A 26,640-nucleotide genomic window follows, 5' to 3' on the forward strand; every position below is an offset into this window, starting at 1 on the left:
AGTCCTGAACAATACAAGGTAGTAGGACTTCAGAGTCTTTTAATGTCAAGTCCCATAGTTTAAAAACAAAACCCCTGTTGTATGGCTTTGTGATTTTCACTGTGTGTCAAAAAAGAATGATCTACTAGCTGTAATTACTTTGTAAAAGAAAAAAAAACAAACCGGGTGGCACAATTTTTCTAACACAACTGACATTCATTTTGATGTCATCATTTCACCATTTCAGTCATCAAAATGCAAACCTTGGTACTGGGGCAAGGTGGTGTGCCTGGTGTCTGTGCCATTGCTCCTGTCGTGTTACAGTATGCTCAGATTGTAAGGCTGCTACATGTGGCTGGCAGGACAGAGTCTAATACTCACCTGTGCTGTCACATTCATGGGTTACTGTGTCATTTGGAGGTATGGACTTATCTCTAAAAGTGTTTCTGTCCCCTGTGATGCAGTTAGAACCGAAATTTGGCCTTGTAGTTGAGTTAGAAATATGAAGTGTTGCAGACCAGAGCACAGTCGAGTGCTGCTTACACTGAGATCATTTTATGGGATCTTTAATACAGGTATCTTAATCTCTCTGCTTGCTGCTTCTGACTTCTTTGGTTGTGTTGGCCTGTGTGCACCTCTGGCCTTGTCAGTTACTAGGTTTCTAAATAACAACCCCCCAAGCGCAGACGGCAATCTGAGCCATTAGGCCATGTGCGTGGCAAGATAATGGCTATGACACACTTGAAGTGGAGATGACTCTTTAGTCTTTGTAAGATAATGAGAACACGGTGGCTGAAAAATCCTGCTTGTTAAATCACCCTCCCTGTCTGTGACAAGTGTGGCAGCTGAGGTGCTTTGCAGTGGCTTCCTACATCTTCCCAGCGCGTGTTCCTGATTGCGCAGCAGCAGGCAGAAGCCCAGCAGACAGTGTGAAAGGCCTGGCTATGCCGGTGCTCGCTGTGGCACGTGTGCTGTGCTGTGACCGTGGGGCGGACGGTTGTGGTGGTACCAGTAGGGTGGGCTGCTGCAAGGGATGAGGGTTTATACAGCAGCTTGGGTTTGAAGCAACATAATGGTGTTGGCTTTGTGCATGTTTAATGGAAACGGCTTCTTCAAATGGCTCCTAGCCCTTATTTTAGTAATTTTTAAATAAAAGTTTTCCATTTAAGAAAGGATGTTACTGGCTCTTTTGAATGCACCTATTTGCAGAAATGGTTTTCATTCTCATCTGCTTCTCCCTGCCCTTTTTTGTTGTGTGGTTTGTTTCTTTGCGTTGTTTGTTTGTTTGTGCCGAGATCTTTTTTTCCTTTGCAATTTGATTGATCCTCCTTCTTTCAATTCCGCATTGGCTGGCTGCGTATGGAACCCTGCCTGGCTTTAGCCGAGACAAAATCGACTGCACACGATTTCTCTCTGACAGCTTGTACAAGAGCAAACATTTCCGAAGAGCTGAAAGTCTAGAAATTCAATCAGCGGAAAACCTACTGTGTGGAACAGCTTTGCTAGTGCTACAGCTCCCTGCTGGGTAGAAAAGCAATCCAGTTACAATAAATCCTTAAGAGTGGAGTCATTTGGGTAAAAGGAAAAACAAAAGCTGGTTTATACAAACTGATTGAAGTCAGACGTTTTGACTTCCCATTGAAAAAGGAGTCAAGGCCCGGGCTTGCTTGGTAATTTAAAGGGGAGATTGGCTCCTTTCATCTTTCTCTAGAGCAGGGTTCTTAATGTTTTGCTTGTGGAAGAAATATAAAGAGTTTTCAACTTAAGTTAAAATATCTACTTTGATACCAATATTGATGCTGTAGCTGACTATAAAATGAGTTGGTCCTGAATGCTCCAGCAAGAGGTAAAGGCACAATTTTGTTTCCAGCCACTCTGTTTTTGTTCTACTGTAGTTACAGAACTGTGAAACTAGGGTAAAACTGGGATGGATCAAAATCAAGGCTTGGATGCCATGCCATGCCAGCTTGGGCAACGATTTGTGCTGTGTTGCTGCTGTGTTGTGAGCTTATGAAGCTGTTGATGCACTCCGGGCTGCATTCTAACTTCTAACAGAAGTTAAGAGTTGTGCCTAGTGAGTGAAATCTGTTCTGTTTATGTTAATTTTCTTTCATGCTTTAAATACAAGGACTTAAAAATTAGCAGCATTAAAAACATTTGACATTAAAATAATATTAATAATGTTACCTGAGATGCCAGTAATGACTGTAAAGAAATATTTCTCCTAGTTTATATTTAAAAAATTAAATGAAGGTAGCTTGGGGTAGTAAAGTCTCCTGTCATTTTCCTTTATTTTAATAATTATTTGCACCATTCCTCTTTGTGCACCTTTCATACTGGAACACGTTAAATTGACCAACAGGCTTGAATCGAAAAATTAAGGAAACAATCTTCATAAAGTCAACTGAGCAGAGTGAACTGACTGGAAATGCTGAGGTTTCCTGCCTCTAATGCCTTACAGGTGTTTGCATAAGACTAGGTAAAATTTTTCTGGGCAAACGTGAATGTTAAGATGCTGCTGTCCCTTTAATAGCTGCATGGGGTTGGTCAAGTGTGCAGCTCTGCATATAGTCTTCATTCGGCTGTCATCTCTCCTCCCTCCCCTCCCAAATGCATCTGGTCCTCGTGGAAAATATTAAAGATTGTATAAACATTGTAAAGGATTTCCACTGGCCTTGCTGTTTAAATAAGATGTTATAAATCATAGCAAATGAGTAGAAAACCTTGCCACAAAGATGGAGTTAAGTTGGCTTTAAAAAGAAAGTAAGGCAGGATGGTAACCTGGTAAAACTCTTAATGTTCCCATTTGTGTCACTTGCTAGTCATAACCACATGAGGAAGACTTTGTGGACCTGTGATGAAACCGAAGAACCCTGAGTTTCTCTTCCAGCTTCCTCTCAGCCTCTCTGAAAGGAGGAAGTGGCCGTTGATCCCAAGTAATGCCACTTGTCAGAGCGTTTTGTGCTAGTAAAGGAGTTGTGTTTCTGATGCTACCTGTTTCAGGGCCGCCCCCTTCCAAGGGGAGCGCATCAAGGACTTGCTGGCCCTGGTGATGTGCTCAGAACACGGAAATGGTGCTCTTAACAGCTTTTGACAACATCCAGTATCCTTGGTTTGTTGGCTTCTCCCACTGCTGATTTTGGCCTCTCCCGTTTTGTGTCTGACGCCAAGGCCAGCTTTTGCCTGATACATGCACTGTATCTGAAATTACATATAACATCATGCCTGGAGATGGATCCCTGGCATTTGGGGTTGATCTTGGAGTACCCGTGCACTTGTGGAACCTGGACCAAAAGATTCAGTTTAGTTGCCTGAGACCTGTGCACTCATCTTCCTCTGGCCTTGGCCACCATAAGAAGCAAACAAGAGAGCTGCTCCAGATGCTTGGTGGGGTCTTCTGTACTGCAAGCACCTGCAGGTGGCAAGAAATAAATCTCCACATACTTTGTGGAGGGCATCCTCCTGGCCCAGGGGAGGGTTTGTGGGTCTTCATAGCACTGGGAGGCACAGGCAGTGGTCTCTGCTAGAGTATACTGCAGAAGAAGAATAATGACAGTCATACTTGTTCATGGAAATAGTGGAACAAGGTAAAACAAGGCATTGAAAGAGGTCCTACAAATACTAGCTCCTGTAGTGCTTCAGAAACCCAGGCTTGGCTTTGTCACTGCAAGATGAATTCTTTTGTTTCAGGCTAAGGAACTGCATATATATTCTGTAAGACTGCATTACGTTTTTCTATCAGTGTTTCTTGAGAGGAAACCTAATGTTTGGCAAAATTATCTTTTTTTTTCTTAAACTTTATGTTCTCCTTGCAAAACACAAACCTCGTATCAGAAAACCAAACTTTTTCCCTAAAATGGTGAAAAACAGCCATAAAAGCCCTTCCAAGGTTGTTGGATGTTTCTGGGTATAATTCTACCCAGTTCAGGAGACAAAACCATACCAGTGGCCCAATGTTCAGAATTTTGCATGTCCAGAATGTCAGTTGTATCAAAATGAGGATCTGCTCCATCATGGCAGACTGGAGTAGCTTGTTGGAGTTTTTTTTAATTCCTGTCTGTAGCACAGCTCTCGCGTATATCGGCAGAAGTCCTGTTTGAGGAAGATACGCACATCTGAAAGATTTCTGTTTAGGCCTTAGTGTTCAGGAGGACGTGGCTAAAAATACATTGATGGTATCTTTGACAGTCAAAAAAAAAGAAAGAATTTGGGAAAAATGTAAAGAATTTTAATTCCTTTTAATTTGTCTGCTTGAGATTGGAAAGGAATTACGAGATTCCAAGAGCAATCAATAGTGCTGGGCCCCTACTGCTGAGACCATTTGTAGGAGATGCACTTGAAAGATTTTGTGCTTTGGCTTGTCTGTAAGTTGTTTTTTTTCTTTGACAAATTCCAGCAAAAGTAACTTAGCCTATTGAATGCAAATTTTCAATGTATAGAAACAGCTGAGAGAATCTAGCCGGCTTACTAAAAAGCTGGATGTATCAGTTCCTCTGTAATTATTGTTTCAAGTATAGAAAGCAGAAACATGGTGTAAAGTCAAGAGTATTGCTATAGGTGCAAATTTTTAAGTCTTTTTTCAGGCAAAGCATCACCAGCTTTAGGAGGAACCTCAGACTGTAGTCATACTATATTAATACTATATATACTGCTGACTGCTCTCCTGCTGAAGTTTCCTGCCACCTTGAAATGTGGTGTATAACCTCACTACATTCAGTGTTTTACTTACAAAGCCACAAGGCTTGAGGATGCCTGCCTTGTTATTCCCTAGAGGAAAGGATCCATACCCAAACAATGAGGCAGGAGAGATAATAAGGAATCATTTTGTGACAAACCACATTTTATCCCGAAAAAATCTGATAGAAGATTTTAGTTCTGTTTTTCCTAAGCTGTTTACCTGTGTGGTTGGGGGTAATTATTCTGGAAAGAAGGTGTGCATGGGAGTAGCATGAAGTGGGGAGACTATTGAGCTGCTACGAGGGGAAAATTTTATGTAGATCGGAGTGGATGAGAAGTGTGGTGCTTTGAAATGAGCGGCAGTGAAAAACTTATAATTCTGCACATTGTGTTATGGTACTATTGTTTAGATGTGAACCATTCAGAAAAAGAGACCATGTGTTTTTGCTGCTGCAGAAGCAGGGCTGACTGTTTCTCCTCTTCCACCTAAGCCCCTGGAAAAAAACAAGCAGGAGAACACACCTGTTTGTCTAAAACCCTTAAAACTCTTTACATTTTAATTGTTATTTGAGAGATGCCTGTGATTGTGTAGTGGATTAGATTCTCCCTGCCCCGTCCCCTGATATTTTATTTCTTATTGTTACTTGTTTTGCGTGAAATCTGCAGTTCACTGGTAAGGAACTTTATACAGACTTTTATACAATAACTGCAATAGTGGATTTTTAAGGGGTTTGTGTATGGGGGCGGGGGGGAGAAATTTAACATCATTGTTACATTTTCATTTGTTTTGATTTGATATCCATCCTGATGGAGGGCAGAGCACCACCGAGAGAGGTGCTGCCAGGTGTGGCTTCCTACTGCTTTCTAATTCTGTGATCACAGAATACCCGATTCTGCAGTCCTTGCACAGACAAGTCTCCCACTGATTTCAATGGGAAATTTGCCTGCATCAGGGATAAAAGAGCAGGCCCCAAGTTGTGTACAATGATGCAATCTGATCCTCCTGCTGTGGAAATTGATGTAATCGCATTCTCGCCCTCCCCCCTTTTCTCAACCCTTCTTCCTACCAACCCCTGGTGACTCCTGGGGGGCTTCTCACCAAACGGAAAGGAGGATGCAGCTGTGTGCTGAAGCAGCAGGGGAGGTGAGGAGACCTGCTAGAAAAATCTGTGAAGGGTTGCATCCTAGATGTAACCCTAGAAAACAGCTAAGAACACGGACCTGCCTGCCCTGAAAAATGCAGTCACCTGCTTTTGCTACATGAGCAAATGTTTCTTCTCTAGAATTGTGAGATTCACACATGTCCCCCTGCATATGTTGTAAGGCTGAATTCAAGTGCCCTGTGAATTGAGCAATGTCATCGCTGCCCGCATTCATTCTGTGCAGAGGGACGGGGTTCGCTTTTTTCAGGGCTGCCTGTATTGTTATTGTTGACAGTCTCCGCTTTTCAGCGGTGCTTTTGTGCCCTGGCACGGTGCAGGTTGCTTGGGAATATCGAACGTCGAGAATGCTGCACTTTGTTGCTGGGCGAGCCAGGCGACCTCTCTGATGCTTCCCTCTGCTTTGCCATTTGTATGGGGTTTGGTTTTCTTTTTTTCCTTTGGGAATTCTAGGCTCAGCTGAATTTGTTCTGTGTTTTGCGGAAGAAAGAGCTTGTTAAAGAATTCCCTGATGACTTTGAAGTGAACTATTTATTTTCTCTCAAGGCTTATTCAGTGTAGCCATTTGCCCCCTCTCCTCTGTTTTTTCACCCCAGTGTTTCCTGAGCTACAAGCATTCTTGGAATATATTAGTTGTAATGAGTTATGTGGGCATCAAAAGTTTTCTTTGAAACTATATGGCATCAACATCTGTTAGCTCTTAGAGAACAGAGACGCAGACAAAGGGGCTGAGGGGGGGAAGGAGGAAAAAGATATTAAATTCTGGAGTATGAAGTCTCCGTCTCAAAGACTCAGGGGGAGGGGAAGGGGAAATCTGCTAAACTCCGCAGCTTTGATGTGGTCCTCTGGCCCTCTGATTCCTTTTATGGGAATGTGCGTGGCAGACAGTCCCGCACGGCTCCCTGCCCGCCCTGCCTGCCCTGCCCTGCCTGCCCTCCCTGCCCTGCCCTGCCTGCCCTCCCTGCCCGCCCTGCCTGCCTACCCTGCCCACCCGCCTGCCCTGCCCTCCTACCCTGCCTGCCCTGCCTGCCCTGCCCTCCCAGCCTTCCTGCCCTGCCCACCTGCCCTCCCTGCCCCTGCCCTCTCTGCCTCCCTGCCTGCCCGCCCGCCTGCCCTGCCTGCCCGCCTGCCCTGCCCTCCCAGCCTGCCTGCCCTGCCCACCTGCCCGCCCTGCCCCTGCCCTCCCTGTCTCCCTGCCTGCCCTGCCTGCCCCAGCACTCCCTCCCAGCAGCCTGCCCAGCCTGCAGCGTAAATCCAGCTACAGCCCTTGTTGCTACAGTAACATTTTCAAGGAGAATGCGGTGTGCTCAGTTCTCAGCTATTGAGATGGGGAATCGAAATTCCTAGTAACAGACGTAACTCTTAAGTAAAAAATAAAATAACATAAATGTTTAGAAGTGAAGTTTTTATTTGGTTGTAATCCTCCTGACCCTGTGGATCAACATGCAACTGTTCATCTAAATCAGGTTTTTAAATGGTGTGTGTCTGTGGTTTTTTATTGCCTGTAATTAAAAAACATGTGTCTGTTTCTATGTACGCAGCATCAATCTGCATTCAGGCATGGTCACTGATGCTGTACTACTTACAGGAATGTGTGGGGTCGGTTTCTGCTTTTTCTTTTATCTTTTCCTGTAGAGCCTCAGTGTTTGTCCTACGTGCCAGGGAGCAGAGGGGAAGAGTAAAAGAAACCTCTATGTCTGTCTTTTCCTCTTATGGGCTCCATTTTTAGTCATAATGCTGGTGGCATTGTGCTTCGGTGTGACTTCCTGGCCCATTAAAACCCTGACCAGTTATAAAATGATTAGTTGACATACCTGGGCTTTGGGGACAAAGAGGTGGTTTAAAAAGGAATGTGAACCATCTGTTTTGCCAGCACCTCCTGTTGACAGATTTATGGATCAACATTAGCATATGTGTCCAGGGTCACACACCTGTGCTTCCTAACAAGGTAATATTATTTAGCAGGGTATGTTTTCGTCCTGAGGATTCAGAGCTCTTTGCAAAGGTGGGCATCAAGCATTCCGTTTTACAGTTGAAAAATGAAGGCACAGAGAGATTTAAGTGACTTACCCTACACCACACAGTGAGTCTGTGGTGGAGCAGTTATTGAATCCAGGTTTCCTCCAGCTGCATAAATATACGTCATCCATTAGCAGGAAAAGACTTAGAGCTATAAACATAATAGAGGAGCATTGATTATCATTCTAGGGGAGCTTTAAGCCCTTGTGCTCTATGAAGACATAAGCCATGTAGGAGGACACAGGCTGTTACCACAAGAAAGGTTCAGAATGCAGTATGTTAAAGCTTTACTGATCACTGAAGTCAGTGGAAAGAGCACCCGTGATTTGAGTGATCACATTTTAAATGAGCAAGTTATTCTGTAATCAAACTCTGTAGCCGTTTTCTAGACACTCGTTCCCCAGCGCACGCCTGGGTAAAATCACCTCAGTGCTCTTAAGTCTGTTTGTTAAAGAGTTTCTTGGTAACCCAATCTATCGTGAAAAGAAGTTGAACAGAAAATCAGATTTACTATATAGCTACACCCGTCTATCTGCTGTGGTGAAGAAGCCCAAAATAAAGAGTTTGGAGGAGTTATTGAGCTTCTCCAGGCTGGAAGGTAGACGAAGATTTGTCCTTTTTTTATTTGTGTCCATAGACTTGTTTGTCAGTATAAGCTATGTTGAGGATAAGATCTTGGGGGACATGGGACAATTGATTTTCCAATCAGCGAAGAGATTAGAGGAAAGGTAGAAGAACAAAGTAAGGTAGATAGCTGTATCTGTAGAGTAAGTTCATTTATCCTTCTGAAGTAGCTTCAAAGTAAATTTAAATATAGCAAAACCCAGTCATTTCTTTTTTCACTCCTATTTAATCTCAAAGACTGATGATCTTTTTTAGCTGGAAATGGTTGGACCCTTCAGCTGGAAAGTAACTGCTGAATCCATACGTCTATTGATGGAGTTGCTTTCAATTATATCATCTCTTATCTGGGAGAAGTCCTTGAAAAACTGTCACCCTATCACATTAAAAAGTAGAAGCCATAATAGTTCCAAAATTCCAATAATAGTGTTAATGGAAGATGTCACTTTGCAACACCTAGCAAGAGTTTCTACAGATTGATGGAATCCAGGGTGAAAACATCACAGAAACAGTAACGTTCTGCCTTGAAACTGAAATGGCCTAAATAAAACTGTCCCCTAAATGGGTCTTCTGACTGTCTACAGGTCATTTGATAATTTTATCTGTTAATGCTTTTTTGGTAGCTACAAGTAATATTAAGCAAGTCCGCAGTATTTTTAAGCTATTATTGCTGGGGTTTTCTTTTTTCCTCTCTAGATATTTTTTTTTTTTTGTATGCAGGATATAAATATATATTTATGAGCATGCTTATCTTCCACAGCACACAACATCTTATGATTCAAGTTAAATGTGCATTCCACAAAAGCTATCAATATGCTCATTGCAGTGATTGACCACTGAAAGAGGATGCTTGTTTACCCACAGCAGTAGCGATGAAAAAGCTACCTGCAAAGAGCATGTTTCAGTGTTGCCACTACCTGATTTTCATGGGCTGGGGAAAAGAAATATATCAGAAGAATAAAGAAAGGATTTGTGGTTTATCCTGCTGGAAAGCCAGATCCATGTGTTGGATTGGGACAAAACAAATTCACCTGCACGTTGCAAGCAACCTGGAGCAAAAAGTACATTTCCTTTCACACTTACTCAGACGTCCATCATGAAGGCTTTTGTGTAAGTGTTCATCTGCTTTGCGCTTCACTTCCTCAACAGCCTCATGTTCGTGTCCCTGTGGATGGGATATCCTTACAACCATATCATGCAACTAACTGTTCCTTGTACCCATCTGAGGGTCTGTGAGAGGGATGTAAAGATACTGGGGATATTTGTTCCCTCATAAGCCTCTAATAGTCCACAGTCTTCTGTGACTGGAGATTAAGAGGTGTTTTTTTTGAGGGGGGTTATCCTGTCTTTATCTTCACAGTATTTTACCAGCAGCTGGAATTGCTCTACAGTCTCCTTCTGTAAGATGAGACCGCAGGGGCTCCAATTCTGTCAGGCTGGTGGAAAGAGATGCGGTGATCTCAAACACCATTACCGTGTTATTATGGCTGGGAATTACTGATCCTAGAGCAGAGACAGCCAAGCCGAATGCATTTGTGAGCTTCACCATCATAGTTTTTGAGCTGGTATATTTGTGCGAACTTTGTGTTAAGGTACCAAAGGATGAATTTCAGTATCTGTTGTGCTACACGCACTGTGTTCTGCTATCTCTGTTAGGAGTGCTGTAACTTTGGACATAGAAGCCATCATGGCAGATAAAAGCACTAATATCCTAAACCACAGCAGCTAAACCTATCCAAGATCATCTGTCAGACATCTTAGAGGAGAAATATGTTTCCTTAACAACTCTACCTGCTGTGATTATATTATGAAGAAATTTTATCTGAGAGAAGCTTCTGTGCGTGGTGGAGGAAGAAAAACCCATCTGTAATGGATCACAGGGCACCAGGTTCTTGTTTCAGAGAAAGAAAACATTATAGAAGTTGAGCTTGCTGCTTCTGCTTAACAAACTGCATTATTGCAGTTGCAATGTGTATTTTAATGTTGGTATAAAAGTTAAAGTCACCTTGACTTCTTCTCCCAGTATGAGCTGCTTTACACTTCCTTTACAGAAAGTTGAATTGTGGTGAGTTATGTTTATTATTAAATTATCTGGAATGGCAAACACAAAAAGAATGAAAAAAGTAAAACCTTATGGTTGCCAGAGGAAAGGTAAAATATGCTGCAGGAGAAATAATATTAGGCTTAAACCAAGGCATAGGTGTGTATTGCTCTATATGGTATATGCTTTAATTCTTAATTGTATTTGCCTGTTTTCAATTTTTGTTATAGTGAGGCTTGGAATATATATTTTATCTGTGTAAGGCTGTAGGTATATAGATTGCTTATGAACAGGGAAGGAAAGGAAGGTCTCGTCCTAAATAGGACACTGTAATACAGAAGCATATATTTTATTTGAAAAGTCTTTACGAGTGGGATCTCCAAGCATTTTTGAATGAGAATATTAATATGAAGGCTTCACTTCCAAATGTGGAGAGAGCCAAATGCATGCCCAAAACGCATTCCTATCTTTTGCCTGTTAGTCATGATCACACAAAATTGTGTGCACAAATGTCCATTCCTGTGATATTTGACTGTGTGGATTTGTATGCATGGAAGCTGCTTACCTAGCAAAATTTCATCTCCCAGGTGTGTCTGACTACAAGCCGTTCAATTTTCTTTTTTAAATTTATTTATTCATTTATTTATTTGGAGTTTTAAGCCTGGCTGTAAAGCTGTATTTGTAAAGAATGATGATCACCTTAGATGACTGAATATCTGCTTTCACCTGCGTTATGCTAAAATGAACGATACTGGGTTTTGAGGTGTGAATAGGTTTCCTAGCAGTGAAGGCTAGGCTTGAGTTGATCATAGTTACACAAGGCTATGTTTGTAGTCCATGGGAAATTTCAGGTACCCCAAGGGGTACTAGGTTCCTCCCATCAATTGTTTTTCGAAAAAGTCTTTTACCTCTTTATCTTCAGGTCTGGACAAGATTAAAAATAAAGTAAAACAATAATAATGACTGCTTTGGGGTTTGGATGGGTTTCCTGAAGCATCTTCTAGAGACTAGTTTTCAAAATCTGCCAAGTGCTTGCTATATGAAAATCAGACTCATTTTGGCAACTTGTTTCCTGCAAGTGAGACTGAAGCATTCAGAATAGCCACTTAGCAGTCGACAGAGCCCTCAGTTGTTTGGGTGAAAGGTCAAAGGGCATCCTCATCCTCTTGAACCTCTGTTTCTTGGGATTGTTTTTTGTCTATGTCAAGAATGGAAGCTTGTGCGTAGGTGACACAGCGTTCTTGTTGGCAGCTACTTTAAAACCATTATAAAATCTACTCTACAAGACGTTAGAGTTACCACATATCTTGCCCCTTGCAGTCCTGTTGTGAAATGCGTTTCTTCAACTTTGCTCTTTCCAAAAATACTGGAACTTTATTGCATCAATCTGAGAACAAAGAGAGAAAAAAATGCAAGTCTCAGTCCAATGGTTAAAAATAGGGAGGAAAGTGTTCTTGGTTGAATTTGTCATTTTGCATTTGTCATACTTGGAGAAAGTGGTGGATATGATACCTTGATAAGAACTTCACTAAAACAGGAAATGTGTGCATATTTTTTGCCAAAAAATGTGGAAAATTGGGTATCTTAAGGCTAAATCAAAGGATTTTAATGAGGTGCTTGAAGGAGGGGTAAAGCAACTTGTTTCTACTTGTGGAGAACACCTTTTAGAAAAATGTTAATTAACACAGCATTGACTGTGGTGTAATACAGCGAGTAGGAGGGTCCAAACTTTAAAAATGTACTTGTTATCATGATAAGCTACCTAAATCAAACCTTCTTCTTTTACAGAACTAATACATTTATGGATGTAGCCATCTCTACTTACACCAAAAGCAGAACTATTTAACACCATGCTAGTCCAAATGTGAGTTGCCAGAATACACACTCTGTTTGCATTCTGTAGCTTTGGCTCTTACATGCTGGATGTCATGGAAGTGGCGCAGAAAGGCAGAACCAGGTCAGGGAGAGTTATACTGATGACCAAGATTAAAGGATTCGGTGGGCATAGGGGCTAGGAGGTAGGGCTCAGGAGCGTGAATGCAAAAACAACTGTGTAGATCCTGGAAGGTGAAGACAAGGAGCTTAACCTCAATGTAGGAGCAGAAAGGAAGCCAGCAGAGACATGAGAGGAATAAAGCAACGTAGGCAGAACGATGGGTGAGGATTTGGATGTCAGTGTTTTCAGATAGCTGGTGAAAACTAAGTCAGTAGCTGGAAGCCCCAGAGTGAGTGCCTGGCCTTTAGTCTCTAGAGACTTGTATTAGTAAGAAAACTGCACAGGGTGGTTAAGGCTGACGGGGTTAAAAAAATAAAATTCCCAGTGAGTTGGAATTCATTGGAGTCTGATTGCACAGCAAAGGTGGGAAGCGAGTGACGATTGCCTGACTTGTAACCAGCTGAATAGAAGCCCTGGGGTGTGGGAGATTTTAGAGATTGTTTTTCTTCCTTGTGTATGTATATACTCAGCAGCATTGCTGAGGGAGTTGCAGTAATTAACTCTTCTCTCCACCCCCATCCTCTTAAATCTGAGCTGGGTACGGCAGCACCTATCAGAACGGGATATATGGGACACAGGGTCCTTTCTACCCAGGCCAGGCCGCCAGCTGTTCAGAGTTTTGAAGTAGATGTTTGAGCCTGAATCTTAGTCATTTGTGTGATTTGTGTTGGTAACTAATGGAGGCCAATTTATTTCTCTGGGAGACTCCCAGTGAGGTAGAGACGCTTACAGTAGATGGGTTCCTGTTTAGCCACCTATAGAAATAGTATGCTGGAATAATCCTTCTCCGTAAATGTTTCTTTGCTTTATTCTTTCAAGTGCTCGCTGACCTCGTTTATATAGTATTTCACAGGGTACATCTGGTTTCGGTTGTTTCGTGACTCAGTGTTCCAGTCTGAAACTGCAGTGTTGTGATTTAAAACATCGTGTCAGGACAGTGATATACAACTACCTATGACCTAAATGTTGTTGCTTTTGCTCTCGGACACGGCTCCTGCCACAGGCCGGGCTCCCGCAGCTGCGCGGGGAGGCCCAGGCCGCAGAGCCCGGCTGAACGGCATTGCCGCTGCTGGTTATTTCATCCCCTGGGGCCTGCACTTCCTTTGTGCTCGAACACGCTTCTCCCCAGTGTCAGATATTCCTACCTGGCTCTACGGTGTTTGCTTCTCACTAGAATTTCTTGAGCTGTAAGCTGTGTCTTACACATTGGCCCTTTTCTTGAGCTCTCATCCATTGGCTGAACTTGGGTCGCTGGGGGTAGATGCACTATTTTATTCACATTAAGGCAATTTGTACAGGTTACTGTGAGAATACTCCATTATACGGTATGAGCTGCAGTAAGAATTGTTTTCTCTGGTGCTTGCTCCGCTCTTGTACTTTTCTTTGAGTGTGAGTTTGCATACACTGTCCAGAACCCTTTTCTCAAACAGGTGCATTTTGGTATTTAGCCAGGTTGTGATGTCTGTCTCAGTGGTACTAAAAATATTCAGGTAACTCTCTGCAGGATTTTTGTCAGAGTTAATGATAATAAGATGAATGATGGAGTTCGTTTTTTCCTTCCCCGCCCCCCCCCCCCCCCCCAAAAAAAAAAAAAAAAATCTTAGAGTTGCCCATGCTGTTCACAGATACATATCTGTCTATCAAAGATAATACATGTCATAATCTTAGACACACAGAGGAACACATTGGAATGAGAGCTGTGGAATTCTGCTTATATGTGTCACTAAAATGTTCAAATGATACTCTCATCAGTTCCAGGATGGATTGTCAGTTTCTGTGCTATTCAACAGTTACATTAGGGTTCAACATCATAAAAACACTTTTGAAGAATTTGGTAATTTATAATAATTTGGTTTAAGGCAGAAACACTTACTGGAAATTTGCTTGCATTAAGTTACTACTTTAACTTAAATAACTAGGAGCTAGAGAAGGAGTGAAACTAGACTAGAATATAAAACATATTTACTTAAGACCCATGTAATGATTAAAAGTGAGAAAATAAGGACGCTAACTTAATGAATATTAATGCTTCACTCTGCTGTTTTACACTTGTCTTCCACTTTTCTGTTGAGTTACTTGATAGTGCATTTTACATCAAGAAATGTTATGTTCATTTTTAAGTGACGTCTTTTGAAAAATCATAAAAATTAATGACTTGTGGGTTTTGTAGAGGATGAGATTAATGACATCATTTTAACAGGCAACATTTGATACCCAGATGCACTGCTTGCTTTGCTAAAATTTTAAGAGATGAAGGCTACCAGCTAGATAGTACTCTCCTCAGAGTTACATCACAAGTAAGATCGTACCTACTCATTGCATATTTGCTGGTCAGGTTAACAGAAAATATACTTTTTTTCCAAGAAAGCAGTAGGAAATGGGAATTCTGAGATTAGTTTAAAAACAAACACACGCACACCCCCCAAACCAGTTATTAAATATTTAACATTGTGGGAGAGAGCACAGTCACTTCTATGTATCTCATTATCTACAAGAGCAGTCAGAGGTGTACTCACAGAGCTTCATGGAAAATGATGATATGGAGGAATTTGATCAAACAAAAGTATACTAACTTTTACAAGGCCCTGGAAAGACCATTTTCTTGCAGAAATATGATAAGTTATGCCAATATTTAATGGCTTCTTTTCCTTCACTGTCCATTTCTTCCATAATTTTTAAGGTAATGATTGATATTAATCAGCACATACTCAAAAAAAGAGAACTTTTTTTTACTGGAACAAAACCTCAAGGAAACAATGCAGTTTTTGTGATTTGCTTCTTGGAAAGCTAAATCTGGAATGACAGCTTTTATAGCAACATTGTGCTGTGCAGAATCCTAGCATTCCGGCCAGGTTGCCAGCATTTCTCAGAGCCATTTGGCCCATGAATTCTGACTTTATTTCAGGGTATATGTTCATGGACAGAACAATATTTTCGGGGTCTCTGGGGTAGCTATCCAGTAGTGTTTGTAAAATCTGATTTTTAAAATGCTGTTGCAGAAATTGATACTGAAGAGTTCCTAAGGTATGCTTTTGTGGCTTAGTTACTTTTTGATAACTAATCTCAAAGAATAACATCTGGGCATGTGGAAGGCAGAAAGAAACTCTGTCAGCTTTTTCAAGAAGAGGTGAACCGCTTTTATCATGATAAAATTGCTTAACAATAAAGCTAATGAATACAACCAGACATTAATTTTCACAGGTTATTCCCTTATTCTTACCTTGTACAAAAGGCTCTGTGCTGGCAATTTCCAGTTCCCAGACTGAAGCTGAGAGTGCAGGCTCTGTGTTCCTGCTATGTTTTTGCAGGTGAAGTTGAAGTGGCCACGAGTGCAGCATGCCACCTTTTTGGGACCGTATCCTTCCTTATTATCGTAATTATTTTTCAGTTGCAGAGAGTGTTTGTGGAGAAGCTGGGGAGCCAGAGAATATAATGTAAAGTCAGCGACATTATGGTGATGCTAGAGCCTTCAGAATAAATGGGAGATGGCAAAACATGAGGATAGCTGTCATTGCTTATGGTTTAGCTGGGGTGGGGGGCCGGAGCTGGAAGAGTCTGCTAATAAGAGAGTAAGAATGCTCTTCAGGGTCTTTGTAAGTGGGATTAGCTTCAAATCCCACACTGATGCCCTTTATTACTACTTCAGCACCATTAAAGAAATGTTTTTTTGGGTCTGAGATAAGATCATCTGCATATCTATAGCATCTGCTTCTGTGTTGCTCTAGACATAGTGGGACTGGCAAAATTTCATTAATTTTGGGACTGAAGGATCAGGCAGCTCTTCAGATTGTCGTATCTGCTTTTCTTGGGTGACCTCTGGCATATGAAAGTTTTCTGTTTGTTGGTGGAACCAAGTGTTAACATTCCTCTGTAGGTACTGAAGGGCTTATTTCTGCTTTATCGTTTCCATTTGGAGTATTTTTATCTTGCTTGATTGACAGAATGTTGAAATGCTGAATATTAATCTACTTTGTCAAAGGATTTGAATATGAACTTCTTTTTTTCTTCCTCCTGTACAATCTATTCATCTCCATTAAATTTTTGTCTGAAAGTACGTCCAGAACATTGTAAAATAGCACCAAATGCAGTGACTACCACTAATAAAGTTAATGACTTCTTTCCTGGAAAACAACTTCTGTGCTCTTATTAGTATTTTAAATTAATCCTGGTGATAATAAATACATATTCTTAACACCTCAACACTTTGTGTATAGTATATTTGTCATTAATTTCTAATTTTTTTTTTAAACAGGATTTATCTGGGGAAGGCTACAGAGACACTATTGGTGATGAACACTTTCATCTAGAAGGTATTTAAAGAACAAAATTTCTTGGTTAATATTAAGGGATATTGGAGTATGTCAGTGAACAGCTCAGTGTGAGAATGCATATATGAGAGTGCAGTTCTTGATACACTCATGTACAGTTTGCCTGGCAAAACTGTTAAGATGGGAATAGGGTATTATTTCTGTATCTCCCACCACTGTTCTTGTATCAAAAGAAGTCACCCAGTTGTATCATAGGCACCAAGTGTTTTAATTCAGGGTCTCACAATTTTTTCCTAGGTACCTATTTTGGCATTGGTAGTGGTAGTGAGTATCACTGGCCCCAGCAGAGGTGGTAAATGCATTCACTGAAGATGTTAGCATTGGGGTTTATGGTATGCTGCACACCTTTCTGTTACACAAACCAGACACAGAAACTCCTGCATTAATTTCTGATAAAGACCAGAGACTCTTACTCAATACATTTCTCCTGAATATGAATGGAATAATTATTGCCTCAGACAGTATATTTCCAAGGCTCATCTCTTCCTCTATGATCAGGCTTCTCCTTGCAGTGGAGATGGAATCACTGTAGTGGGAAGGGCCTTTGCGGGTCTTAAGTATGGACACTGTATCCTGCGTGCCAGAGAATACATCTGAGGTACCTTGAATTTCAGTTGGGCAAGTGGGGGTTGATGAATGAAAGAGATTAATCTGAGGACATTGTTGCTCATTCTTTTAAAAAAACAAGGAAATAAGACATAGAAACTGTCTGGGATATTTATATTTATATATGTATATGTATATAAAAAAAAGTGGTTGCATGTGCTGTGTGCTAGGTTTATATTATAGGATAGTGGAAACAATGTGCCCAACTTATTTAGAATGATTAATCATGTCAAGTTTAACTTGGAAATTTCTGTCCTTTTATCATCCAGTCATTTGTTTTTGGTGGTAGGAATTTCTGTCTACACAGAACTTGAAAGATTCTCTGTGTTAAGAATGTCTGTCTTGCAGTTCCCTACGTGTGAAATGTGTTAATATACTGTGTTTCTTGGATCCCATATTTCTATCATGCCGGTAGTGTACAAAGGATGTTCCCTTATATGTGCCTGTAACATAGGAGCTAAATTTCAGCTGGTGCTTGTAGGATACTCGTACTTGTCAGTGTTTGTTAAAAGTGTTTCAGCATTTAACTTCACCACAGTTTTCCTTTCTGCTCACAGTAGGACATAACTCTAATAAAGGGTGGGTTTTTTGTTTTCAGAAGTATAGGAGAATCCACTTAACACAGGATATGAGATGTCAGCAAGGTGAATAATTTCATTTTTCTGTGTCGCATTCTACGTTTCCTTGCTACTAATTTCTTACTTTGTTGTGTAGAATTGTCTTGCATAGCAAACTTAATATCCAATATATAGTATTTCCAAACTAGTCGGAAGCAAGATTGTTTTTATTAGAGTATAAAACCTTTTAAGCTACTTTAATTTCAGTCTTTCAGCAATTTTACATTATTACTTCTGATGCGTCTCTTTCTTATGAAGAAGCTGAGTATTGAGAAAAGATTTAGATACCAGGAGCAAGTCCTTTCTCTGTGTGCTACCACTGGGGAAAAGCTGTTCTGTGGCATCTTTCCAGCTGGGAGGCAGGTAACTGTTCCCACCCAGTGCTTAGGCAAACGCGTGCAGATTGCCAAGGCTTGGTCCTCATCCCTTCTGCTCTCAGGTCTCCAGGCTATGTTTTCCATGCTGGGGACAGCGTTAGCCACTTCATTCTGGAGTGGGATATTAAAAGTCTTATAATTAACAGATGATCCTGGAAGCATTTGTATTAAAGTAGGTTGCTTTCACACTTTTTGTTTTAGTGGCATAATATTTTTGCATGTTTGTGATAGTACTAGCATAAAATTGTGAATATATAGCAAATAAAGTGAAGCTGAAACATGATTTGAGACCTTTGTTAGGGCACAGCTGGAATTCTGTGTGGTACAAGATGGCCACTGTCATAGCTCTTTTCTGCATAGAAATATTCTGTATGAAAATGCAATTAATATTCAGGAAAGATACTACTCTTTCCATCTGAAGTAGTTGTTCTGCCTTTATTTGGCTACTTCACAATCTTTACCTATGTACTGGTGTAACATATATGCTGCATGTGTGGTAACATTAACATTACTGGTAACTAGTTTCAGAGGCAGGGAGCTGTAATGCGCTGAAATGTGGTTGGTTGGGCTGAGCTCACAAAGGACAGGAATGGCAAAACAAAGACTTGAACCCCACTCTACCAAGTACCAGGCAAGTGTCTAGTCAATAAACTATATTCTGTCTTCATAAATGCATGGTGGGGGTGGGAAAAAAAGAAAAAGAAACATTTCTCAGATTTGCAAAAAAGCACAGCAGGTGCCAGAGTTCTTCTGGGTTAGGGGAGAGTTACAGCCTTCACACTCAGAGACTTTATTGGAGAATAAATCAGAGTTCTTTAGAAGACTCTCACTGAAAAGACAAAGTGGCAATAAGAGAAATAATTGAATTCCTTATTTTGTTTTACATAGCCAAGTTCATTGCCTTTTTTTTTTCCTCCCTCTCTTTCTTTTTTCCCCCTCTTAGCCGTCTGAGCAGTACAGATAAAAAGAACTCTCTTTGCTGGATTTAACTTCTGTGTTGTTATGTAAAGCTTGATCAAATCCTTTCGTCTTAACAGACTTAACTGGCCAACAGCAAAAGGCTCGGGATTCTGGGATTAAGATTGTATTTGGTAAGAGGACTGGTGCATTAGTGCTTTCTTTTGAACTATGGGAAGAACAAAGTAAACATCAAAAGCATTAAGCCATGAGAGCGGATTGTTGACTCAATGTTGCTGCATGACAAGAGGTTAGAACTCAATAGTGGCGACTCTGTTTACCGAGTGCTGTGCAGAAAGAAACAGTTTGACCAGTATTGTCTATTATATCCAGCACCTGCCTTTGATTTTGCTTCGGGACAAGACACTGAACTGAAATTTTTTGGATATTATTTTACATGTTCCGTGATTTCCTTAGATAAGAGACACCAATGAAAACCCTCAGTCTCTTCTTATATTACTCTGTTTCCCTTCTTCCTCTTTCAGTAATAACTCAACAATTGGGCATGTTGGATGTGGGTTCTGTAGTGGATTCATTTGCAACTTCCATTCCAAGTTTAGTAGTGCTTTCCCACTGCATTTCAGAGACTTCTACTCATCAAACTTAAGAGTACTTGTGCAGTCTGCTGTGGCTGTGTACAAACTTCTTGTGCTTCAACTTTCTTGTCTAGCATCTGCGCAGGAAGCATGTGCTTCATCCCTCTTCACGTGTAATATAAAAGAGCTTGCTTGTGTTTGCTCTTCCTTGTCCCTAGATAGAATAGTAGGTCCGAATGACTGGAGGGGCTCTGGAAAAATTCACAAAAACTAGCACAGACATTGGGAGATACTTTTCATTTCATTTCGATGGAGAAGCTAAAGCGGCTGGCAGGAATTGAATGTAGCACCAAACAGCAAGTCACTCTTCCATCGTGGAGACATGCAGGTAACTCAGAAAGATATCTGCTATTAGTGTATTCAGTGATGACATCCAAGTTTTCTCTGCTCTTCAAGGCGTTTAAGTAAGCTTTTTAAGGAATCATTCAGGAGCCCTGCTCCTGTTTTCCATAACTTTTTTCACCTCCTTTCCCCAGACCTTTTGGGAAATTTTCACAGCTGAAGCCTGCAGACCAGGAGAGCTTTCATACCTTAACCACTCCATGTCTTTATGAAGTGAACTGTGTTTCCTCCATCGTATCACTTGAACATTTGGGGTTTTTTCAGAGCAGCCTGTTTTCTCCCTGCTTGTGACATCTGAACCAGAAGCAGGAAAGTCTCCCTCTGACACAGACTGATCGTGGAAAAAAAGGCGATTTCCTTCTTGTCTCAATACAAGCTTTTTAGAGCCCAGTGGGATATAGCTATCAGTCTACTTCAGCTGCCTTTTGGAGTTCAAGGTGAAGTCTTTAAGCTCAGGAGGCACCGAACCTATCACCCCTATTAGTTAGTTATGTGATAATGTGATTTCTCGTGTCACTGTTCTGAAAAGTATGACTAGTTTTTCTACTAACCAGAAATCTTGCATCTCTGTGAGATCAATCTAGTCCTGTACCTGTCAGAGGAACTGCCTCTTATGCTGATAGGAATCTGTTCCCTGTTGCATTTGTCAAGCGAGGGTGATGTCTTGATTATTATTCTCTCAACAGAAGACTGGAGAAGATCCAAGCCTTCCTGGTGCCTTATCTGAACATGATATCCACAGTCCTGCTGAAAGTAGTGACAGAGCTTGACCTGAATCAACAAACCCTTTTTTTGATATGTTTTCCAAACCAGATGTATCCAAATCCCTAGATGTAAGATGTTGCCTTGTCTGGTACCAGAAAGGACAAAATTATTCAGGTCATCTTCTTGCCCATAAATACTAGAGAGCCCTCCAGCAGAGTTCAAAGCACATGTTGTTGCTGAAAAAAAATTCTGAGATCTGTAAAAGAGCTACTTGTAGCACTTTCCACGCACTTACAAGACATAGAATTTCTAAACCTGCAAGTAAGGCATGCTGTATTCAGCAAAGCAGAAAAGTAATTAATTATGTTCTTAATATTATTATATGTTTTTCAAGATGTTACTAGTATGTCCAGACAGTCCTTCATCTCTTCTTCCCCAGCATCCACGGAATCTGTGGTCAAGTGGGAGCAGAGGTGTGGTTAACTGAGTTCCACCATGCAGAGCTGTGTTGTCATTTTTGACTTTATTAAGAACTGATAAGCAAACAGGGAGCCAATAGTAAGGAATGAACTAGTGGTTTAAGGGTGCTGATCTTATGCCCAGTGCTGGCCATCCTGCTTCCCCTGCTGTACACATCCCAGACTTCCCAGTAAAGAGATCACACTGGCTTCCACATGGGTGCTGCTGACGTACCCATGCTTCCACCTTGCTAGGGCTGCAGCTGCAAGGGAGGGCATGGGGTGGAGTGTGCCTTCTCCACAGTGCCCTGCAGCAGGGCTGCGCTCATGCATTGCCAGAAAATTCCCTCTCCTCTGTCTCTCCATTTGGGAAAAATTCAGTGAAGGCTTTAGTTCCTGGAGTTGTTTCTACAAATAGTAATTGAAAGAGTATCTGTTGGGTTGTCCACTCAGAGGAGGAGTGGCAAGGTATGGTGCTTGGGCCCGAATTGTTTAGAAAATTGTCAGCAAAGGAAAAATTGATCAAGCATTTTAACTAGTTTTAGCTAACCTATTTGCCTGTGAGACACTTTTTACCATACTTTGATCATCTCTTAGCTGTAATAAATTCATGTATTGTGCTAGACTGAGCTATGAATGGCTAATAAAAGGCAGTTATTTCAAACTGCATGCTCCTTTCTAGTTAATGCCTTCAGTTATGATGGTTATTTCATTTATTTTCTAAAGCTGAAATAATTTTCTATTATGTATATGAAATTCCAGTGTATTTATAGAAAAGATATAGATTGGATCTTGCTCACGAGCAAAGGTGCTTTATCTCAGCACCATTGTTATTACCTACCTAGTACTACTGATGGAGGCTTGGTGCTTTGCAGAAAATTAAGGTCCCTTCTCTGTCATGTTCTTAAACCAGATACCTATTCATTGCTGACACTGCAGAGTGCCAATAATTCTACCTTAAAAGTGCTGTTGTGGTCAGCTTTCTGGGACATTATATGGGAGCTCTGCATTTTAATGACTTGTTGCTAATCCTGTGCACTTACCATAGATTTGGTGTGCACGAATATATGCTACGTGATCACCTCAGCCTGGTGATCATTTGCTCACTGGCTGTATTTTTTCAGCTGCCAAGAGGTTTCTGCTCTACCCTTTCCTACTACTCAATATGACATGAAACAACTCTGAAAAATACCTTCAGCTTCAGGGTGACCCACTGGCACCAGCCACCCATTATCTGACAAACAGCTAGTCCCTGCTGAGGCTGGAAGCTGATAAGCTGGTTACTGTGAATTGGAAGGAGTACCAAAGAACATGGGGTGGAGGGGGAAGAAAAGGAGCAGTGGAGAGTGCCAAGAGAAAACTGCTTAGTTTGGCAGTCAGAATAAAAGTCACCAAAGAACATGAGACTGGTAGGATTAGCAGAAGTTTTCCTGTGGTCGTGCACAGATCCAGGAAATTATAAGAAGCAGGTAGGCTGTTTGCCATGAGTGGGAGGAAAATCTTATGGCATAAGGCACTTTAAAAAAATATTAAAAAAAATAAAAATTGTACAAGTGTTCCTTAACATTAGCTGTTCCAGTTGAGGGGGGTTGGTATTTGGATCAGAAGCTTTTACTTCTAGAGCTGCTGTTTCAAGTGCAGCCAGGTCAGTAGTGATGAAAGACTGTTGCCATCCAATGGTTGTCCATGGCCTGTGTGTAATGAGTTAGTGGTCTCCAGGTGTCTCCAAATGGACCTTTACAGTGTCTAACAGCTCCCACCCATGTTGGCAAGCAGAGCACAGAAAGGCAGTGAAAAGTGGGCTGCTATGTCACCTTGGAGGGCAAGCTTTCCTCCTCACACTGAGCCGCTGCTGTGCGGAGGCTGTGTGCTCTGCTACCAGTGCCGTGCTTGTTCCCTGCATGTTGGGTATCGCTCTCTTCAGCTGACAACCCACCAGCTCCTGCTGGTGCTGCCTAACGGTTTTTGATAGATGATGTGTTTTGTCTACGGTTTGAGAGTTTTGTTCTGAGTTATTAATCCTCTGCATTAGACTGGGAAGATCATACCTGCTGTAAGTAATAGTTTCACATTGAGCTCTGTATTCAGATCATTCTGCACTGCTGGAAAGTTGTTATTCCTGAACACAAGCAGGTTGTGTGTTTGGTTCAGGGATAAGATAGCAAAGCTGAGAACAGAGCCTAGGATTTCCTGCACCCGTGTCTGTCCCTTACAATGTGACAGAGAATAGGTTTTTAACTGTAGCACACAAGGAAACCGTCCAAACTTGCAAGTGGTCTCTCTTCTTCATGGTGGCTGAAGAAAGCCAAATGTTAATATTAATATAATTGTGTGTAACGTATAGAAAATATTTTAGTAAAAAACCAAAATAATGAAAAGGGAAGTGTACTAGCATCTCAAAAAAGCAGGTGATCCCCAGTGAACACCTTAAACATGGAAAGCTTCAAAATAATATATGCCTGCTTGGTATTTATAATAATACTGGTTTTCAATACTCTTCCTTTCTACTTGAAACTGTCAACTTTTCTTTCTTTCACAGAGAAGCTAATGATCTTTCTGAATGTTCATTTAAAAAAGAATCCATTAACAATAAGAATATTCATTTACTCTCAGTTCTAGGGTAGTCGTATACTAGTTTGCTAGCAGGCAAAATTCACCTGTGGGTATAGCTGTTGAAAAACCTCTGTCTGCACATCTCTCAGGTTGCTTCTCGTAGCATGTGAGAGCCCACCATCAGCGTGCACGTGGGAAGCAGCAGAATCAAAGTGCAAAAAGGGTGTAGCTTAGGGACATCTCATCAAAGGCGCGAGAGCTCTTGTATTTGCCTTCCATATCCCGAAGGTGAGCAGAGCATCACGGCAGAGCTCAGGCAGCAGACTGTGGGCACCCAGCTGGTTGCTTGCATCGGTGAGTGAAGCTCAAGAGGAGCTGCCAGTAGCGCGACTGAGGTAGGTGTGAGAAATGGGTTCCAGTGATACGAGGCTCATGCTCTGTGCATGAGGTTTGAAAGGGCTGGGCCTCAGTAACCTGGACTCAGCAAACTGGTCTTGGTCATTGGTGTTTCCCTTGGGCTGTCGACATTGTGATTCAGAAGAGGAAGGAACTGGTGGCGTGTGTAGGCATATCTGGGTGAGCTGTTCATCTAGCTCAGGCTGGGTAGCAATCGCACAGGAATGCAGGCTGGTGCACAGCTCTGCAGTAGCTGCCTCCTGTGTGGCTACGCCTGTCAAACCCTTACCTCCACCCAGGGCTGGCTGGGTTATAGCTAGCCGTGTCTATCTGCACGTCCTGCTCTCCTGCCTCTGCAGTGGTGGCTAATCTGGGAAGCAGGGACTTCCATCAGATACACCTTGGCAAACTGATGGACTTGGACATACCTGTGAAGGGCAGCTGATGTAGTGTGTATGGCACAGAGGTAAAGCTGCATTACTGTACATGTGCAGCAGGATAAATGTACTTGAACTTTGCCCCAGGACATCCACCACCAAGAACAAAGAATGAAATATGGGAACAAGTCAGGAGTTTGAAAACAATCTCTCTGGAAACATGATGAATACCAGTGGTTTCATTTATTCTACTTGAAGAACAAAGGTCCTTTTCTACTTTTAATTTCCCAGCAACGATTATTACCAGTTATTTTTCTTGTAGCTTTGACCACAGTTCATGGAGGTTTTATTAAACATGTTTTTGTAAAGTAAGTCAAAATGCCATTCTTCTCTGACTCTCTTGTGACTCTCTTTTTTACTCTTTTTCGTTTTGCTTTCTTTCTTCCATTTTTTTTTATTTTTTTTTTTTTTTAAACTCATATGAAACTAGAGCGTATTTCCAGGCAAAGATTTGGGGCCAGATAATACTCTCATGCTGGTGTTCATGGAATTATTTCAGTTTTGCAGTCTTGTAATTGAAAGAAGTTTTGGCCCTTGCTATTTCAGAGGACAATGTATTTGTTTCAAATCCCTCGCCTTTTCAGGAAACAATACATTCATTTTTAGAAACCTTGAATACTGCATTTAATAGGCAGTATGTCCTGCTGCAACTCTGAAATATTCCTAAAGTTGCCAGTTCTCTTGTGTTTGACTTGACATTGACACAGCCAGGCAACTGAATTTCAGAGTGCTCTCTGCTGGGTTTTTGGTAGCTTTCTGCAATAAGCTTTTGTTTAGAACCCGTGTGCATCCTCCTGTAGGGCCCTTCTCTCCTACCCATAGGGAGAAGACCCAGAGTGTCTCATGTGAGGATGTAGTTTATGACAGAGTTAAATAGTTCTTGCATTTCTGGGATTGAATTTAGAAGCCATCATTTCATATAGACAGCTAGATCGATGTAAAGCCAGGTAGATACCTGAACCTTCGGGCTGGATATTTTAGACACAACAACCTGTCATCCTAGTGAACCTTACAAATACACAAGCATGTACATGCAGACTTAGAGAGGCAATTTCAGTGAAAAGCATATTGCTTTTGCCAGTTGCTGTTCCAAATTCAAAGTGTGTATCAGTCAGGGTGCTTTTGTGTGCTTCAACTCCACTTCTGCTGCAGTAGCTACAGAAACCCAAAGTTTTACCTCACCAGGCAGAACAAGTGCCCTTTGTTACCTAGACAGATTACAGCTTTTTCTAAAGTCTGCTCTTCATAAAAGCCCAGCTTGAACAGTGGAAATTCTGACTTGCCTCAGATACTGAGGAGACTTTTATAGTTTCAAGTAGCTCCAGGGTTATATTTTAAAAGTTGAATTTCATCACATGTTTCAAGTTTGGTGGAAAAAAAAAAAAAAAAGGCATGATATTTTTAGTAGAAAAAGGTCCGTGTCCCCCCCCCCCCCCCCCCCCTTTTTTTTTTTCTTAACAGATGTTTCATCTCAATCATATCCAAACCTCAAAGCACAAGTAGCAGTCAACCTTATTCTCCTGTGGAGAAAAAGATAAAATGTCATTTGTTTGGAAGAGGGTTTTTTTCTGTAACCACAACTAGTTTGTGAGTAAAAGCAAATAATAAATGCAGCACTATGGGGTTGTGGAAATGAACCTGAAGCAACATTTCTGCTCTCTTGAAAGAGCTCGGAGTCCAGCTGCTCTTGTTAGATGGAAAGTCCCAACCCCCCAGCCTACCAAAAAAGTAAAAATACCAGTAATCAGGCTTTTCTTGCTTTATAAACCTAATCC

At 41.4% G+C, this 26,640-nt stretch overlaps 1 protein-coding gene across 2 annotated transcripts in view; it reads left to right on the forward strand.

Annotated features, from left to right (window-relative positions):
- Window positions 1-26,640, forward strand: part of NKD1 (NKD inhibitor of WNT signaling pathway 1) — a 110,552-nt gene that overhangs the window by 52,950 nt on the left and 30,962 nt on the right. For both annotated transcript variants that reach the window (XM_040615524.1, XM_040615523.1), the window contains exon 4: window positions 16,746-16,803. In XM_040615524.1, the coding sequence (XP_040471458.1) occupies window positions 16,746-16,803 (58 nt within the window). The remainder of the gene's footprint in view (window positions 1-16,745; window positions 16,804-26,640) is intronic.

The sequence above is a fragment of the Falco naumanni genome, chromosome 15, assembly GCF_017639655.2.
Source record: "Falco naumanni isolate bFalNau1 chromosome 15, bFalNau1.pat, whole genome shotgun sequence".
Taxonomy (NCBI): Eukaryota; Metazoa; Chordata; class Aves; order Falconiformes; family Falconidae; genus Falco; species Falco naumanni.